A 19,557-nucleotide genomic window follows, 5' to 3' on the forward strand; every position below is an offset into this window, starting at 1 on the left:
TTAGGCAATTATTAGCTAATAATTAGGCCATTATTAGCTATTATTAGGCTCTGCTGCTTCTCCTCCAGCTTCTGCCTCACCTGCAGCTGTGCCTCCACCTGCCCAGGTGAGCAATTAGTGATTAATTAGTGATTAATTAGCGAAATCCCCACGATTTTAGGTGAAATTATGGTGATTTTAGGCGTTTATTAGGTAATAATTAGGCAATTATTAGCCGTTATTAGGCTCTGCTGCTTCTCCTCCACCTGTAGCTGCGCCTGCACCTGCCCAGGTGATCAATTAGCCGTTAATCAGTGATTAATTAGCGAAATCGGCTCATTAATAGGTGAAATTAGAGCGATTTTAGGCAATTATTAGCTAATAATTAGGCGATTATTAGCCGTTATTAGGCTCTGCTGCTTTTCCTCCAGCTTCTGCCTCACCTGCAGCTGCGCCTCCACCTGCCCAGGTGATTAATTAACCGCTAATTAGTCATTAATTAGTGATTAATTAGCGAAATCGGCTCATTAATAGGTGAAATTAGGGCGATTTTTGGCAATTATTAGCTAATAATTAAGCGATTATTAGCCGTTATTAGGCTCTGCTGCTTCTCCTCCAGCTTCTGCCTCACCTGCAGCTGCGCCTCCACCTGCCCAGGTGAGTAATTAGGCGTTAATTAGTCATTAATTAATGATTAATTAGCGAAATCCCCACAATTTTAGGTGAAATTACGGCGATTTTAGGCGTTTATTAGGTAATAATTAGGCGATTATTAGCCATTATTAGGCTCTGCTGCTTCTCCTCCAGCTTCTGCCTCACCTGCAGCTGTACCTCCACCTGCCCAGGGCAGTAATTAACCACTAATCAGTGATTAATTAGCGAATTCGGCTCATTAATAGGTGAAATTAGGGCGATTTTAGGCAATTATTAGCTAATAATTAGGCGATTATTAGCCGTTATTAGGCTCTGCTGCTTCTCCTCCAGCTTCTGCACCACCTGCAGCTGCGCCTGCACCTGCCCAGGTGATTAATTAGCCGCTAATTAGTCATTAATTAGTGATTTATTAGTGAAATTGGCTCGTTAATAGGTGAAATTATGGCGATTTTAGGCGTTTATTAGCTAATAATTAGGCGATTATTAGCCGTTATTAGGCTCTGCTCCTTCTCCTCCAGCTTCTGCACCACCTGCAGCTGCGCCTCCACCTGCCCAGAGGAGTAATTAGTCATTAATTAGTCATTAATGAGTGATTAATTAGCGAAATTCCCGCGATTTTGGGTGAAAGTATGGCAATTTTAGGTGAAATTACAGCGATTTTAGGTGAAATTATGGCATTTTTAGCCCAAATTGAGCCATTATTAGGCTTTGCTGCTTCTCCTCCAGCTTCTGCACCACCTGCAGCTGCGCCTCCACCTGCCCAGGAGATTAATTAGTCATTAATTAGTCATTAATTAGTCATTAATTAGCGAAATCGGCTCGTTAATAGGTGAAATTATGGCGATTTTAGGCATTTATTAGCTAATAATTAGGCGATTATTAGCCGTTATTAGGCTCTGCTCCTTCTCCTCCAGCTTCTGCACCACCTGCAGCTGCGCCTCCACCTGCCCACGTGAGCAATTAGTCATTAATTAGTCATTAATGAGTGATTAATTAGCAAAATTCCCGCGATTTTAGGTGCAATTACGGCGATTTTATACAAAATTTTGGCGTTTTTAGCCCAAATTGAACCATTTTTAGGTTCTGCTGCTTCTCCTGCAGCTTCTGCACCACCTGCAGCTGCGCCTCCACCTGCCCAGATGAGCAATTAGTGATTAATTAGTGATTAATTAGCGAAATCCCCGCGATTTTAGGTGAAATTATGGTGATTTTAGGTGTTTATCAGCTAATAATTAGGCGATTATTAGCCGTTATTAGGCTTTGCTGCTTCTCCTCCACCTGCAGCTGCGCCTGCACCTGCCCAGGTGATCAATTAGTCATTAATTAGTGATTAATTAGCGAAATCGGCTCGTTAATAGGTGAAATTATGGCGATTTTAGGTGTTTATTAGCTAATTATTAGGCAATTATTAGCCGTTATTAGGCTCTGCTGCTTCTCCTCCAGCTTCTGCACCACCTGCAGCTGCGCCTCCACCTGCCCAGGTGAGTAATTAGGCGTTAATTAGTCATTAATTAATGATTAATTAGCGAAATCCCCACAATTTTAGGTGAAATTACGGCGATTTTAGGCGTTTATTAGGTAATAATTAGGCGATTATTAGCCGTTGTTAGGCTCTGCTGCTTTTCCTCCACCTGCAGCTGCGCCTGCACCTGTCCAGGTGAGTAATTAACCACTAATTAGTGATTAATTAGCGAAATTGGCTCGTTAATAGGGGAAATTATGGCAATTTTAGGGCTTAATTAGCTAATAATTAGGCGATTATTAGCCGTTGTTAGGCTCTTCTGCTTTTCCTCCAGCTTCTGCCTCACCTGCAGCTGTACCTCCACCTGCCCAGGGCAGTAATTAACCACTAATCAGTGATTAATTAGCGAATTCGGCTCGTTAATAGGTGAAATTAGGGCTATTTTAGGCAATTATTAGCTAATAATTAGGCGATTATTAGCCATTATTAGGCTCTGCTGCTTCTGCACCACCTGCAGCTGCGCCTGCACCTGCCCAGGTGATTAATTAGCCGCTAATTAGTCATTAATTAGTGATTTATTAGTGAAATCGGCTCGTTAATAGGTGAAATTATGGCTATTTTACGGCTTAATTAGCTAATAATTAAGCGATTATTAGCCGTTATTAGGCTCTGCTGCTTCTCCTCCAGCTTCTGCCTCACCTGCAGCTGCGCCTCCACCTGCCCAGGTGATTAATTAGCCGCTAATTAGTCATTAATTAGTGATTTATTAGTGAAATTGGCTCGTTAGTAGGTGAAATTATGGCGATTTTAGGCAATTATTAGGTAATAATTAGGCGATTATTAGCCGTTATTAGACTCTGCTGCTTCTAATAATAATTACGTTATTACAAATTTTAACTGAAAAATATAATATTTATTTAACGACAGAAAATCATCACCAAACCATCAAATAATTATTACCAACCGTTACCAACTAATTAACCCTGCTAATTAACCCCAGCTAATTAACCTAGCTAATTAATTAACCCCTAATTAATCACCTAATTAACCTCCCTAATTAGAAATTCCATCATTACAAATTATAAATTATAAACATATTTATTTAACAACAGAAAATCATCACCAAACCATCAAACAATTACTACCAACCAACTAATTAACCTCCGCTAATTAACCCAGCTAATTACCCCCTAATTAATCAGCTAATTAACCTCCCTAATTACAAATTCCATCATTACAAATCACAAATTATAAACTCAATATTTATTTAACAACAGAAAATCATCACCAAACCATCAAATAACTATTACCAACCATTACCAACTAATTAACCCCTAACTAATTAACCTCCACTAATTAATTACCCCCTAATTAATCTCCCTAATTACAAATTCCATCATTCCAAATTACAAATTATAAACTCAATATTTATTTAACAACAGAAAATCATCACCAAATCATCCAATAATTATTACCAACCATTACCAACTAATTAACCCCTAACTAATTAACCCCAACTAATTAATTACCCCCTAATTAACCTCCCTAATTACAAATTCCATCATTACAAATTACAAATTATAAACTCAATATTTACTTAACAACAGAAAATCATCACCAAACCATCAAACAATTATTGCCAACTAATTAACCTCCACTAATTAACCCAACTAATTAACCCCTAATTAATCATCTAATCAACCTCCCTAATTACAAATTCCATCATTACAAATTACAAATTACAAACTCAATATTTACTTAACAACAGAAAATCATCACCAAACCATCAAACAACTATGACCAACCATTACCAACTTATTAACCTCCACTAATTAACCCCAGCTAATTAATTACCCCCTAATTAATCTCCCTAATTACAAATTCCATCATTACAAATTATAAACTCAATATTTACTTAACAACAAAAAATCATCACCAAACCATCAAAAAACTATTACCAACCATTACCAACTAATTAACCCTGCTAATTAACCCCAGCTAATTAACCTAGCTAATTAACCCCAGCTAATTGCCCCCAGCTAATTAATTATCCCCTAATTAACCCCCGCTAATTAACCTCCCTAATTAGAAATTCCATCATTCCAAATTACAAATTATAAACATAATATTTACTTTACAACAAAAAATCATCACCAAACCATCAATTATTACCAACCATTGCCAACTAATTAACCCCTAACTAATTAACCCCAACTAATTAATTACCCCTAATTAATCTCTCTAATTACAAATTCCATCATTACAAATCACAAATTACAAATTTAATATTCATTTAACAACAGAAAATCATCACCAAACCATCAAACAATTACTACCAACCAACTAATTAACCTCCACTAATTAACCCCAGCTAATTAATTACCCCAAATTAATCACCTAATTTACCTCCCTAAGTAGAAATTCCACCATAACAAATTACAAATTACAAACTCAATATTTACTTAACAACAAAAAATCATCACCAAACCATCAAACAATCATTACCAACCAACTAATTAACCCCCGCTAATTAACCCCAGTAATTAATTACCCCCTAATTAGCCTCACCTGGGCCTTCAGGGCCAGCACCTGCTCGGCCAGCTCATCCTTCTCCTCGCGCAGCAGCTTGTGGATCTGGTTGGCTTTGATCCTCTCCGACATCAGCTTGAAGTTGGCGTCGTCCTTCTCGCGCAGCTGCTGCAGCAGCCGCAGGTTCTGCTCCTGCATGTCCTCGAAGGCCTGCCCCGTGACGTCCATCTCCGACAGGAGAGCTTCCTCCTCCTGGGGACGTGGCCGACGTTAGGGGTGGGGCAAGATGGCCGCCGTTGGGGGGGGGGACAGGGGGCAAGATGGCTGCTGGTGGTGGGGGGAGACGTGGGGCAAGATGGCCGCTGGCAGGGGAGGAGACGTGGGGCAAGATGGCCACCGTTAAGGGGGGTGAGATATGGGGCAAGATGGCCGCCGTCGGAGGGGGGGACGGGGGGAAAGATGGCCGCCTTCAGGGGACGAGATACTGGGCAAGATGGCTGCCAGGGAAAGGCAAGATGGCTGCTGCTAGGGGATAAGACACTGGGGCAAGATGGCCGCCGTTATGGGATGAGACACCGGGGCAAGATGGCCGCCGTGGGGCAAGATGGCCGCCGTTAGGGGTGGGGGGAAATGTGGGGAAAGATGGCCGCCGTGGGGCAAGATGGCTGCCGTGGGGCAAGATGGCCGCTGCCAGGGGTGGGGCAAGATGGCCACCATGGGGCAAGATAGCCGCCGTCAGGGGTAGGGGGAGATGGGGCAAGATGGCTGCTGTGGGGCAAGATGGCTGCTGTTAGGGGATGAGACACTGGGGCAAGATGGCTGCCGTTAGGGGGATGAGACGTTGGGCAAGATGGCTGGCGTGGGGCAAGATGGCCACCGTGAGGGGTAGGGGGAGATGGAGCAAGATGGCCGCCATGGGGCAAGATGGCTGCCGTCAGGGGTGGGGCAAGATGGCTGCTGTTAGGGGATTAGACACTGGGCAAGATGGCTGCCGTTAGGGGTGGGGGAGATGGGGCAAGATGGCTGCCGTGGGGCAAGATGGCTGCCAATATGGGTGGGGGGACACAGGGCAAGATGGCTGCTGTTAGGGGTGGAGCAAGATGGCCACCGTGAGGCAAGATGGCCGCCAACAGGGACGAGGCAAGAGGAATGACGTCATGGGGTGGGGCAAAATGGCTGCCATTAGGGGTGGGGGGAAATGGGGCAAGATGGCTGCCATGGGGCAAGATGGCTGCCATTAGGGGTGGGGAGAGACACAGGGCAAGATGGCTGCCGTTAGAGGTAGGGGAGACCCTGGGGCAAGATGGCTGCCGTGGGGCAAGATAGCCGCTGTCAGGGGATAAGACACTGGGCAAGATGGCCACCAGTAGGGGCAGTGGGAGATGGGGCAAGATGGCTGCCATGGGGCAAAATGGCCGCCATGGGGCAAGATGGCTGCCGTTAGGGGTGGGTGAGATATGGGGCAAGATGGCTGCCATGGGGCAAGATGGCCGCCGGGAGGGGATGAGACATGGGGCAAGATGGCTGCTGTGGGGCAAGATGGTGGCCGAGGAAGGGCAAGATGGCCCCTGTTAGTGGATGAGACACGGCAAGATGGCCGCTGTTAGGGGTGGGGGGAGACATGGGGCAAGATGGCCACTGTGGGGCAAGATGGCTGCCATAAGGGCATGAGACACTGAAGCAAGATGGCTGCCAGGGGAGGGGTAAAATGGATGATGTCGGGGTGGAGCAAGATGGCTGCAGGGAAAGGGCAAGATGGCCGCCATGGGGCAAGATGGCCGCCATTAGGGGTGAGAAGACACGGGGCAAGATGGCCGCCGTAAGAGGAAGGGGCAATATGGCCGCCGCTGGGGAATGAGATGAGACACTGGGCAAGATGGCCGCCAGGGAGGGATGAGATGGGTGATGTCATGGGCAAGGACAAAATGGCCGCCGTTAGGGGTGGAGTCAGGTGGATGACGTCATAGGGCGGGGCAAGATGGCCGCTGTGAGTGGGCGGGGCGAGATGGATGACGTCATAGGGTGGGACAAAATGGATGTTGTTAGGGGCGGGGCAAGATGGATGACGTCATAGGGCGGGGCAAGATGGCCGCCAATAGTGGGCGGGGCGAGATGGATGACGTCATCGGCTAGGGCAAGATGGCCGCCATGAGGTGACATTGTAATGCACGGGGACAAGATGGCCGCCGTGAGTGGGCGGGGCGAGATGGATGACGTCATCGGATAGGGCAAGATGGCCGACAATGGGGATGAAGCCAAATGGATGACGTCATAGGAGAGGACAAGATGGCCGCCGTTAGGGGGTGGGGCAAGATGGCCGCCGTGAGTCGGCGGGGCGAGATGGATGACATCATGGGGTGGAGCAAGATGGCCGCCGTGAGGTGACACTGTAATGTATGGGGACAAGATGGCCACCATCAGTGGGCGGGGCAAAATGTATGATGTCACAGGGTGGAGCAAGATGGCCGCCGTGAGGTGACAGTGTAAAGCATGGGGACAAGATGGCCACCATGAGTGGGCAGGGCGAGATGGATGACATCACGGGGCGGGGCAAGATGGCCGCCAATGGGGATGAGGCAAGATGGATGACGTCATAGGATATCCAAGATGGCCGCCGTTAGGGGCAGGGCGAGATGGATGACGTCATGGGGTGGGGCAAGATGGCCGCCGTGAGGTGATGTCATGGCTCATGGGGACAAGATGGCCGCCGGCAGTGAGGGCATGGCGGCCATCTTGGTATATGACGTCACGGCAGCCATCTTGCTTTGTGACATCATGGAGGCCATATTGCTGTGTGACGTCATGGCAGCCATATTGCTTTGTGACGTCACAGCAGCCATATTGCTTTGTGATGTCACGGCGGCCATCTTGTTATATGACGTCACGGCGGCCATCTTGCTCCATGATGTCATGGCGGCCATATTGCTCTATAATGTCACCGCAGCCATATTGCTCTGTGACCTCATGGCAGCCATATTGGTCTGCAATCTCACGACGGCCATATTGCTCTGTGACCTCACAGCGGCCATCTTGTTATACGGCATCACGGCAGCCATATTGCTTTGTGATGTCACGGTGGCCATCTTGTTAAATGGCGTCATGGTGGCCATATTGCTTTGTGATGTCATAGCGGCCATCTTGTTATATGATGTCGCGGCAGCCATATTGCTCTATGATCTCACGGTGGCCATATTGCTTTATGGTCTCATGGCAGCCATATTGCTCTATGACGTCATGGCGGCCACCTTGTTACATGACATCACGGCGGCCATATTGCTCTGAGACATCACAGCAGCCATATTGCTTTTTGATGTCACAGCGGCCATATTGCTCTACAATCTCCCGGCAGCCATACTGCTCTGTGACGTCATGGCAACCATCTTGTTATATGATGTCATGGCGGCCATATTGCTTTATTACCTCCTGGCAGCCATGTTGCTCTGTGACCTCACAGCAGCCATATTGCCTTGTAATGTCATGGTGGCCATCTTGTTAGATGACATCATGGAGGCCATATTGCTCTGTGACCTCATGGCAGCCACGATGTTATATGACGTCATGGCGGCCACGATGTTATATGACGTCATGGCAGCCATATTGCTCTAGTATCTCACGGCAGCCATCTTGCTTTGTGATGTCATGGCAGCCATATTGCTTTGTGATGTCACAGCGGCCATCTTGTTCTACGGCGTCATGGCAGCCATATTGCTCTATGACCTCATGGCAGCCATCTTGCTGTATGACCTCATGGCGGCCATATTGCTTTGTGATGTCATAGCAACCATCTTGTTACATGATGTCACGGCGGCCATATTGCTCCGTGATCTCACGGTGGCCATACTGCTTAATGGTCTCACGGCAGCCATATTGCTCTATGACGTCATGGCGGCCATCTTGTTATATGATGTCATCGTGGCCATCTTGTTATATGACCTCACGGCAGCCATATTGCTTTGTGACGTCATGGCGGCCATATTATCCTCTTCACAGCGGCCATATTGCTCTATTATCTCACGGCAGCCATATTGCTCTGTGACCTCACCTCAGCCATATTGCTCTATGATGCCATGGTGGCCATATTGCTTTGTGACGTCATGGCAGCCATATTGGTGTATGATGTCACAGCAGCCATATTGTTCTGTGACCTCAAGGCGGCCATATTATCCTCTTCACTGACGCCATATTGCTCTATGGTCTCATGGCAACCATATTGCTCTGTGATGCCATGGCGGCCATATTGCCATGTGACCTCACGGCGGCCATCTTGTTATATGACGTCATGGAGGCCATCTTGCTTTGTGACATCACGGCAGCCATATTGCTTTGTGATGTCACAGCGGCTATCTTGTTATACGACGTCATGGCGGCCATCTTGCTCCATGATGTCATGGTGACCGTATTGCTCTATAACGTCACGGCAGCCATATTGCTCTGTGACCTCATGGCAGCCATATTGCCCTACAATCTCACGACGGCCACATTGCTCTGTGACCTCACGGCAGCCATATTGGTCTGCAATCTCACGGCAGCCATATTGCTCTATTATCTCACAGCAGCCATATCGCCATGTGACCTCACGGCAGCCATATTGCTTTGTGATGTCACGGCGGCCATCTTGTTAAATGGCGTCATGGCGGCCATATTGCCCTGTGATGTCACGGCAGCCATCTTGTTACATGATGTCACGGCAGCCATATTGCTCCGTGATCTCACGGTGGCCATATTGCTTTATGGTCTCATGGCAGCCATATTGCTCTATGACGTCATGGCGGCCATCTTGTTATATGATGTCATGGCGGCCATCTTGTTATATGATGTAATGGCGGCCATCTTGTTATATGACCTCACGGCAGCCATATTGCTTTGTGACGTCATGGCGGCCATATTATCCTCTTCACGGCAGCCATATTGCTCTATTATCTCACGGCAGCCATATTGCTCTATGACCTCCCGGCGGCCATATTGACCTCCCCCCCGACCCCAGGTGTCCCCCCCCGTCCCCAGGTGTGTCCCTGACCTGCTTGGTGGCCGCCAGGCGGCGCTGCAGGTGCTCGATCTGCTCCTCGCTCAGCCGCAGCCGCCGCAGCGCCTCCTCGTCCGCCAGCTTCTTGCTCTCACGCCGCTCGCGCTCCTCCAGCTCCCGCCAGCGCCCCCGCAGCTCCTCCAGCTAGTTAATTAACCGTTAATTAGCCATTAATTAACCTGGGGTTAATTAGTGTCTCGATAGGAGGTCAGGGGTTGAGGGGAGAAATTAATTACTGATGGGAGTTCGTTAATAGGGAAATGGTTTTGGCTCCTCTGGCGCTCCTGGAGCTCCTCCAGCAGGTTAATTAGCCGTTAATTAGCGATTAATTAACCCAAAATTAATTGGTTTGGCAATAGGAGGTCACAGGTTGAGGGGAGGAATTAATTACTGACGGCAGTTGGTTAATAGGGAAATGGTTTTGGCGCTGCTTGAGCTCCTCCAGCTGGTTAATTAGCATTGATTAGTCTCTAATTAACCCATAATTAACTCCTTAATTTGAGGGAAAAATCAGAAAAAATGGAAATTTGAGGGAATAAAACAGAAATTCAAGGGAAAAAAAATCAGAAAAAAATGGAAACTCGAGGGAATGAAGGAGAAATTCGAGGAAAAATGGGAAAAAATATAAATTTGAGGGAATAAAACAGAAATTCAAGGAGAAAAAAATGGGAAAAAAAAAAATTTGAGGGAATAAAACAGAAATCCAAGGTGAAAAAAAAATGGGAAAAAAATATAAATTTGAGGGAATGGAGGAGAAATTTGAGGAGAAAAAGAAGAGAAAAAAATATAAATTTGAGGGAATGAAGAAGAAATTCGAGGAAAAAAATGGAAATTTCAGGGAATGAAACAGAAATTCACGGGAAAAAAATGGGAAAAAAAATAAATTTGAGGGAATAAAACAGAAATTCAAGGGAAAAAAATTGGAAAAAATGGAAATTTGAGGGAATGAAGGAGAAATTTGAGAGAAAAAATGGGAAAAAAATGGAAATATGAGGGAATGAATGAGAAATTCGAGGGAAAAAATCGGAAAAAAATGGAAATTTGAGGGAAAACGATGAGATTTGGTGGGAAAAACAGAAAATTTGGGAAAAACGAGAAATTCCGGAAAAAAAAATCCAGAAATTAAAAGGGGAAAAATTACAATTTTAAAGGGAAAAAGTGGAATTTTTCGGGGGAAAAATGATTTTCTTTTGTTGCAATGAATTATTAACAAATGTCAATTAGTGTTAATTAATCTAATTAGCGTTAATTACTGACCTCAGCCTTGCTCTTCCTCTCGGCGGCCATGAGGGTGACTTTGTCCCTTTGCTCCTTGGGCGCCGATTTGTACATGTCCAGCAGCAGCTTCATCTCCTTCTGGCTCTCCTGGGCTTTCCTGGGGGTCATTTGCATCTCATTTGCATATCATTTGCATAGCCGAGATGGCCACACCCCCTTTGAGTCACCCCCGAAAAAAATCAGTGGAAAAATCTCACTGAAACTGAGCCAAAAAACCCTAAAAAACTTCATTTCCTTCTGGCTCTCCTGGGCTTTCCTCGGGTCGTTTGCGTATCATTTGCATCTCATTTGCATAAATGCATCCCCATCTAAGCCACACCCCCTTAAACTAATCCCAAAAAAACCAAAATCACACCAAAAACCACCCAAAAAAACCTTAAAATTCATCACATTATCATCTAATTTGCATATAATTTGCATCTAATTTACAGATAATTTGCATAAACGCATTGAATCCCCTCTAAGCCCCGCCCACCTTCTAAACTCCTCCCCAACCTCACCAAGCCCCTCCCCCAATTCCCTCCTCTCCCCAAAACTGCTAATCTTTGCACATTATAATCTCATTTGCATAGCCGAGATGGCCACACCCCCTTCGATTCACCCCCCAAAAAATCAGTGGAAAAATCACACCAAAAATGACCCAAAAAACCCTAAAAAACTTCATCTCCTTCTGGCTCTCCTGGGCTTTCCTGGGTTCATTTGCATATCATTTGCATAAACGAGATTCCCAAGCCCCTCCCACCCCCAAAAATCATCAAAAACCACACCAAAAACCACCCAAAAAACCCTAAAAAAAAAGCCAATTCTTTCCGTCTCACCTGTTCATCTAATTTGCATATAATTTACATATCATTTGCATCTAACTTTCCTAAAATTTCATATCATTTGCATCTCATTTGCATTGCCAGACGCCCACCCTCTAAGCTCCTCCCCAAATCCCCACCAAGCTCCTCCCCTAACTCCTCCCACTCCCCAAAAGGCTAATTATTTTGACATTATCCACTAATTTGCATATAATTTGCATAATTTTTTGCATGTAATTTACATCTAATTTGCATAAAACACATCAATCCCCCCTCTAAGCCACGCCCACCCTCTAAACTCCTCCCCAATCCCACCAAGCTCCTCCCCACCTCCTCCCATTCCCCAAAACGGCCAAGTTTAATCACCCAATTTGCATACAATTTGCATACATTTTTCATGTAATTTACATCTAATTTGCATAAAACACATCCATTCCACCCTCAAAGCCCCGCCCACACTCTAAACTCCTCCCCAAACCAACCAAGCTCCTCCCCAACTCCTCCCACTCTAAAAAACTTGCTAATTTTTGCACATTATCATCTCATTTGCATATAATTTGCATATAATTTACATAAATGCATCAATTCCACCCTCAAAGCCCCACCCACCCTCTAAGCTCCTCCCCAACCCCACCAAGCTCCTCCCCAACTCCTCCCACTCCCCAAAACCTGCCAATTCTTGCACGTCATCACCAAATTTGCATCTAATTTGCATATATTTTACATATAATTTGCATCTAACTTGCATAAAGATATCCATTTCCTCCTCTAAGCCACGCCCACCCTCTAAGCTCCTCCCCAACCCAACCAAGCTCCTCCCCACCTCCTCCCACTCCCCAAAACGACCGTTTATTCACCTAATTTGCATACAATTTGCATCTACTTCTCATGTAATTTGCATCTAATTTGCATAAAACACCTCAATTCCCCCTCTAAGCCCCGCCCACCCTCTAAACTCCTCCCCAACCCCACCAAGCTCCTCCCCAACTCCTCCCCCTCCCCAAAACCTGCCAATTCTTGCACATCATCACCTAATTTGCATATAATGTCCATCTAATTTACATATAATTTGCATCTAACTTGCCTAAACATATCCATTCCCTCCTCTAAGCCACGCCCACCCTCTAAGCTCCTCCCCAAATTCCCACAAAGCTCCTCCCCACCTCCTCCCATTCCCCAAAACGGCCAAGTTTAATCACCTAATTTGCATACAATTTGCATACAATTTTCATGTAATTTACATCTAATTTGCATAAAACACATCCATTCCCCCTCTAAGCCCCGCCCACACTCTAAACTCCTCCCCAACCCCACCCATTAATTTCATCTAATTTGCATAAAAATCTTCCCCCCAACCCCCCCACCCAAACCCCCCCCCCAAGCTCCTCCCCAACTCCTCCCACTCCCCAAAACCTGCCAATTCTTGCACGTCATCACCAAATGTGCATCTAATTTGCATATATTTTACATATAATTTGCATCTAACTTGCCTAAACATATCCATTTCCTCCTCTAAGCCACACCCACCCTCTAAGCTCCTCCCCAAATCCCCACCAAGCTCCTCCCCAACTCCTCCCACTCCCCAAAATGGCTAATTCTTGGACATTATCCACTAATTTGCATACAATTTGCATACATTTTCATGTGATTTACATCTAATTTGCACAAAACACATCAATTCCCCCTCTAAGCCCCGCCCACACTCTAAACTCCTCCCCAAACCTCACCAAGCTCCTCCCCAACTCCCCCCACTCCCCAAAAACCTGCCAATTTTTGCACATTAGAACTTAATTTGCATATAATTTCCATCTAATTTACATATAATTTGCATAAACACATTTATTCCCCCTCTAAGCCCCGCCCACCGTCTAAACCCCTCCCCATCCCCACCAAGCCCCTCCCCAAATCCTCACAAGCCCCTCCCCTTCCCCAATCCCCTCCCCCTTCATTAGCATCTCATTAGCATAACTCACTTCAGCTCCGCCCTCAGCTGCTTCAGCACCTCCGAGTCTTTCTTCTTCGGCTCCTCCCCCTTCGGCCTCTCCCCGCCCCTCGGGGGGCGTGGCCTGGCGGGGGGCGTGGCCACCACCGCAGCCTGCTCCTTCATTGGCTGGCGGGGCAGGGAGGGGGCGGGGCTCGGGGGTAAAGGGGCGGGGCTGGGCTCTTCTTCCTCCTCTTTGATTGGCTGGGCCGGCTTGGGGGCGGGGTCGGGGTTGGCCACGCCCTCTTTCTCCTCGGAGGGGGCGGGGTTTGGGGCGGCGGCGGCCCGGGGAGGCGGAGCTGGAGGAGGAGGAGGAGGGGGCGGGGCTGGCGGCGGGGGGAGGGGGAGGGGGCGGGGCTTGGGCGGGAGGGGGAGGGGCGCCGCTGGCCTGGAGGCGGAGCTGGAGGGGAGAAAGGGGGCGGGGCTTAGCGGCCACGCCCATTTAAAGGGGCAACGGCTTTTTTTTTTGAGAGGCCACGCCCTTTTAAAGGGGCAGTAATGCATTTTCTGAGAGGCCACGCCCATTTTTTGAGAGGCCACGCCCATTTAAAGGGGCAGTGTCGCCTTTTTTTGAGAGGCCACGCCCTTTTAAAGGGGCCGCGTCCTGTTTTTAAGGAAGCCACGCCCCATTTAAAGGGGCAGTGACACTTTTTTTGAGAGGCCACGCCCATTTAAAGGGGCCGTGACCTGTTTTTAAGAAAGCCACGCCCATTTAAAGGGGCAGTAACACCTTTTCTTGGAAGCCACGCCCATTTAAAGGGGCCACACCCGATTTTTAAGGGATCCACGCCCACTTAAAGGGGCAGTGACACTTTTTTTGAGAGACCACGCCCATTTAAAGGGGCCACGCCCACTTTTTTAAAGGAGCCACGCCCATTTAAAGGGGCACTGATCACTTTTTTGAGAGGCCACGCCCATTTAAAGGGAAGCCACGCCCACTTAAGCCCCACCCACCGCTCTTAGAGGAGCCACGTTCCATTCTTAAAGGGACCACGCCCACTTAAGCCACTCCCTCCCGTTTTTAAAGGGGCCACGCCCACTCTCTTAAAGGGGCCACGCCCTATTTTCAAATGGCCACACCCCTTAAAGGAGCCACACCCTTTAAAGCCACACCTCTTAAAGGAGCCACACCCTCTTAAAGGAGCCACGCCCCTTTTTAGCCACACTCTCTTAAAGGAGCCACGCCCCTCTTAAAGGAGCCACACCCTTTTAAAACCACACCCTCTTAAAGGAGCCACACCTCTTAAAGGAGCCACACCCCTTAAAGCCACACCTCTTAAAGGAGCCACACCCTTTAAAGCCACACCTCTTAAAGGAGCCACACCCCTTTAAAGCCCCACCCACCCCTCTTAAAGGGACCACAACCTATTTTTTAAGGAGACCACGCCCATTTAAAGGGACCACGCCCTATTTTCAAATGGCCACACCCTCTTAAAGGAGCCACACCCCTTAAAGGAGCCACACCCCTTAAAGGAGCCGCACCCTTTAAAAACCACACCCCTTAAAGGAGCCACGCCCCTTTAACAAAGCCCCGCCCCCATTCCCACCAGGCCACGCCCCCTCCCGGGGCTCAGGCCACGCCCACCTTGTTGATCTCGGCCTGCACCTCGCGCAGCTTGCGCTTGTAGCGCTGCACGTCGCCCTTCAGCTGGTGGTTGTGGTTCTGCAGCGAGCTGATCAGGTGACGCATCTCGCGGTTGATCGGCCCTGGGGAGGGTGACGTCATACAGGTGAGTGGCCAGGTGTGCCTCAGGTGTGTCACCAGGTGTGTCACCAGGTGTGTCTCTCAGGTGTGTCTCAGGTGTCCCCAGGTGTGTCTCAGGTGTCCCCAGGTGTGTCACAGGCGTCCCCTGGTGTCCCCAGGTGTGTCCCACCTGTACTCAGGTGTGTCTCAGGTGTGTCACCAGGTGTGTCTCAGGTGTCCCCAGGTGTCCCCAGGTATCTCTCAGGGGTGTCACAGATGTCCCCAGGTGTGTCTCAGGTGTCCCTCAGGTGTCCCCAGGTGTATCCCAGGTGTCCCCAGATGTCTCTCCCCTGTCCCCAGGTGTCCCCAGGTATCTCTCAGGTGTGTCACAGATGTCCCCAGGTGTGTCCCAAGGTGTGTCTCAAGTGTTTCTGGGTGTCCCCAGGTGTATCCCAGGTGTCCCCAGGTGCGTCTCAGGTGTCCCCAGGTGTCCCCAGGTGTGTCACAGATGTCTCCAGGTGTGTCTCAGGTGTCCCTCAGGTGTCCCCAGGTGTCTCAGAGGTAGCCAGGTGTCCCAAGGTATCTCTCAGGTGTCCCCAGGTGTCTCCCACCTGTACTCAGGTGTGTTTCAGGCGTCCCCAGGTGTGTCCGAGATGCGTCTCAGGTGTCCCCCAGGTGTCCCCAGGTGTGTCTCAGGTGTCATCAAGTGTCCCCAGGTGTCCCCCAGGTGTCCCCAGATGTCTCTCCCCTGTCCCCAGGTGTCTCTCAGGTGTGTCACAGATGTCCCCAGGTGTGTCTCAAGTATTCCTGGGTGCCCCCAGGTGTATCCCAGGTGTCCCCAGGTGCGTCTCGGGTGTCCCTCAGGTGTGTCACAGATGTCCCCAGGTGTCCCCAAGTGTCTCAGAGGTAGCCAGGTGTCCCCAGGTATCTCTCAGGTGTCCCCAGGTGTGTCTCACCTGTCCTCAGGTGTCCCCAGGTGTCCCTCAGGTGTCCCCAGGTGTGTCCCCAGCTGTCCCAGGTGTCCCCAGGTATCTCTCAGGTGTGTCTCTCCTGTCCCCAAGTATCTCTCAGGTGTCCCCAGGTGTCCCCAAAGTGTCCCCAGGTATCCCCAGATGTCCCCAGGTGTCTCTCAGGTGTCCCCAGGTGTCCCCAGGTGTGTCTCAGGTATCTCTCAGATGTCCCCAGGTGTGTCCCACCTGCCCCCAGGTGTCCCCAGTTGTCCCCAGGTGTGTCTCAAGTGTTCCCAGGTGTATCCCAGATATCTCCCAGGTGTCCCCAAGTGTCTCTCAGGTGTCCCCAGGTGTCTCAGGTATCTCCCAGGTATCTCTCAGCTGTCCCCAGGTGTCCCCAGCTGTCCCCAGGTGTGTCTCAGGTGTCCCCAGGTGTGTCCCCAGGTGTATCTCACCTGTCCTCAGGTGTCCCCAGGTCTCAGCTGTCCCCAGGTATGTCTCAAGTGTCCCCAGGTGTACCTCAGGTGTTCCCAGATGTCCCCAGGTGTGTCTCCCCTGTCCCCAGGTATCTCCAAGTGTCTCTCAGATGTCCCCGGGTGTGTCTCAAGTGTCCCCAGAGTGTCCCCAGGTGTCCCCAGGTGTCCCCAGGTATCTCTCAGGTGTGTCACAGATGTCCCCAGGTGTGTCTCAAGTGTTCCTGGGTGTCCCCAGGTGTGTCTCAGGTGTCCCTCAGGTGCCCCCAGGTGTGTCACAGATGTCCCCAGATGTGTCTCAGGTGTCCCCAGGTGTGTCTCAAGTGTCCCCAGATGTCCCCAATTATCTCTCAGATGTCCCCAGGTGTCCCCACCCTGTCCCCAGGTGTCCCCAGGTGTGTCCCCAAGTATCTCTCAGATGTCCCCAGGTGTGTCTCAGATGTCCCCAGGTGTATCTCAGGTGTATCCAGGTGTCCCCAGACATCTCTAACTGCCCTCAGGTGTCCCCAGGTGTGTCACAGATGTCCCCACGTGTCCCCAGGTGTGTCTCAGGTGTCCCCAGGTGTATCTCACCTGTCCCCAGGTGTCCCCAGGTGTGTCTCTCTCACCTGCCTGCTCGTTGGCCGCCAGGTTCTGCTCGAACTCGATGCGCAGCATCTCGTACTCCTTGCGCACCTGAGCCAAGGTGTCCTCCAGCTGGATCACCTCCGTGCGCAGCCGCTTCTGCACCCCCAGCTCGTCACTCTGACCAGGTGACACACGGGACAGACAGGTGAGGGACAGGTGAGACTTTGAGAGACTTTTGGGAATTTTTTGGGAATTTTTTTTAATTTTTACTATTTTTTTTGGAATTTTTTCGGATTTTTTTTGAATTTTTTTCGAATTTTTTCAGATTTTTTTCAGATTATTTTAAAATTTTTTTCAGATTTTTAAATATTTTTTTTCGATTTCGATTTAGATTTATTTTTTAGTTTTGAAATTTTTCCATTTTTTGAAATTTTTCAATTTTTTCGATTTTTGGATTTTTAGTTTCCAGATTTTTGAATTTTTCCAATTTTGAAATTTTTTACTTTCGATTTTTTCCCAGATTTTTAAAAATTTTCACATTTTTGGATTTTAAAAAATTTTTCAAATTTTTCCCAGATATTTATTTCAACTTTTTCCAATTTTTTTTCGCATTTTTTTCCGATTTTTTGTATTTTTTATCCAGATTTTATCATTACATTCCTGGATCTTCTTGTAATTCTTTGGAATTTTTTCTTCAACTTTTAGACAATTTTTTAAATTGTTTTTTTTTATTTTTGGGGAATTTTCTGGGGGACAGGGGAGGGACAGGTGAGACTTTTGGGGATATTTGGGAAATTTTTGGGAATTTTTTTAGATTTTTTTTGGAATTTTTTCAGAGTTTTTTTGGACTTTTTGGGATTTTTTCAGATTTTTTTCGATTTTTAAAAAATTTTTTTAGATTTTTTTCGAATTTTTTTGCATTTTTAGTTTTTTTTTTAAATTTTTTTGCATTTTTTTCGATTTTGTTTTGATTCTTTGGAATTTTTTCAGATTTTTTTTTTTTAATTTTTACCTGAATTTCTTTTTATTTTTTATCAGATATTTTTTCCAGTTTTCATTTTTTTGTTTGTCTGTTTTTTCAGATTTTTTTTCTGGATTTTTTTAAAAATCGGCCATCTTGGACAGGGAATTGTGGGATTTGTAGTCCCGGCGGCCATCTTGGACTGGGGAATTATGGGATTTGTAGTCCCGGCAGCCATCTTGGATTGGGGAATTATGGGACTTGTAGTACTGGCGGCCATCTTGGATTGGGGAATTATGGGATTTGTAGTCCTGGCGGCCATCTTGGACAGGGAATTGTGGGATTTGTAGTCCGGGCGGCCATCTTGGATTAGAATTATTTAGGACTTAATGACCTGAAAATGGCGCCAGTGGCCATCTTGGATTGGGGAATTATGGGATTTGTAGTCCCGGTAGCCATCTTGGATTGGGGAATTTTGGGATTGATTGCGCCAGTGGCCATCTTGGATGGGGAATTATGGGATTTGTAGTCCTGGCAGCCATCTTGGATGATGCGCTAATATACTTACGGCACTGGCGGCCATTTTGGATTGGGGAATTATGGGATCTGTAGTCCCGGCGGCCATCTTGGATGGGGAATTATGGGATCTGTAGTCCCGGCGGCCATCTTGGATCGCAATTACTGGGACTTAACGACCCCAATGTGACACTGGCGGCCATCTTGGATTGGGAATTATGGGATTGATGGTGCTGGTGGCCATCTTGGATTGGGGAATTATGGGATTAATGGTGCCAGCGGCCATTTTGGATTGGGAATTTTGGGACTGACGGCCCCGGCGGCCATCTTGGATGGGGAATTATGGGATTTGTAGTACTGGCAGCCATCTTGGATTAGGATTAATTAGGATTTAATGACCTCAGAATGGTGCCGGTGGCCATCTTGGATTGGGGAATTGTGGGATTTGTAGTCCCGGTGGCCATCTTGGATCCCAATTACTGGGTCTTAATGACCCCAGAGTGACACTGGCGGCCATCTTGGATTGGGAATTATGGGATTGATGGCGCCGGCGGCCATCTTGGACAACCCGCCATTAGACTGATGGCACCGGCGGCCATCTTGGATTGGGAATTATGGGATTGCCAGCCCCGGCGGCCATCTTGGATTGGGGAATTATGGGATTACCAGCCCTGGCGGCCATCTTGGATGGCGATTC

General features: G+C 47.9%; 1 protein-coding gene and 1 long non-coding RNA gene across 2 annotated transcripts in view; both read right to left on the reverse strand.

Moving 5' to 3' along the window:
- Positions 1-19,557, reverse strand: part of LOC146423815 (E3 ubiquitin-protein ligase BRE1B-like) — a 43,985-nt gene that overhangs the window by 7,371 nt on the left and 17,057 nt on the right. The window contains 7 exon segments of the mRNA XM_085044543.1: positions 4,664-4,876; positions 9,642-9,791; positions 10,905-11,022; positions 13,702-13,820; positions 13,822-14,109; positions 15,295-15,416; positions 17,425-17,560. Of these exon segments, the coding sequence (XP_084900669.1) occupies positions 4,664-4,876; positions 9,642-9,791; positions 10,905-11,022; positions 13,702-13,820; positions 13,822-14,109; positions 15,295-15,416; positions 17,425-17,560 (1,146 nt within the window).
- Positions 18,532-19,543, reverse strand: LOC146423817 (uncharacterized). Its single transcript, XR_014847317.1, has 3 exons — positions 19,355-19,543; positions 19,041-19,259; positions 18,532-18,738 (listed from the first exon to the last, which is right to left on the reverse strand). It is a non-coding gene; the product is annotated as an uncharacterized LOC146423817 (long non-coding RNA).

Source organism: Lichenostomus cassidix, unplaced genomic scaffold (genome assembly GCF_008360975.1).
Source record: "Lichenostomus cassidix isolate B80296 unplaced genomic scaffold, HeHo_3.0 HiC_scaffold_36, whole genome shotgun sequence".
Classification (NCBI taxonomy): domain Eukaryota; kingdom Metazoa; phylum Chordata; class Aves; order Passeriformes; family Meliphagidae; genus Lichenostomus; species Lichenostomus cassidix.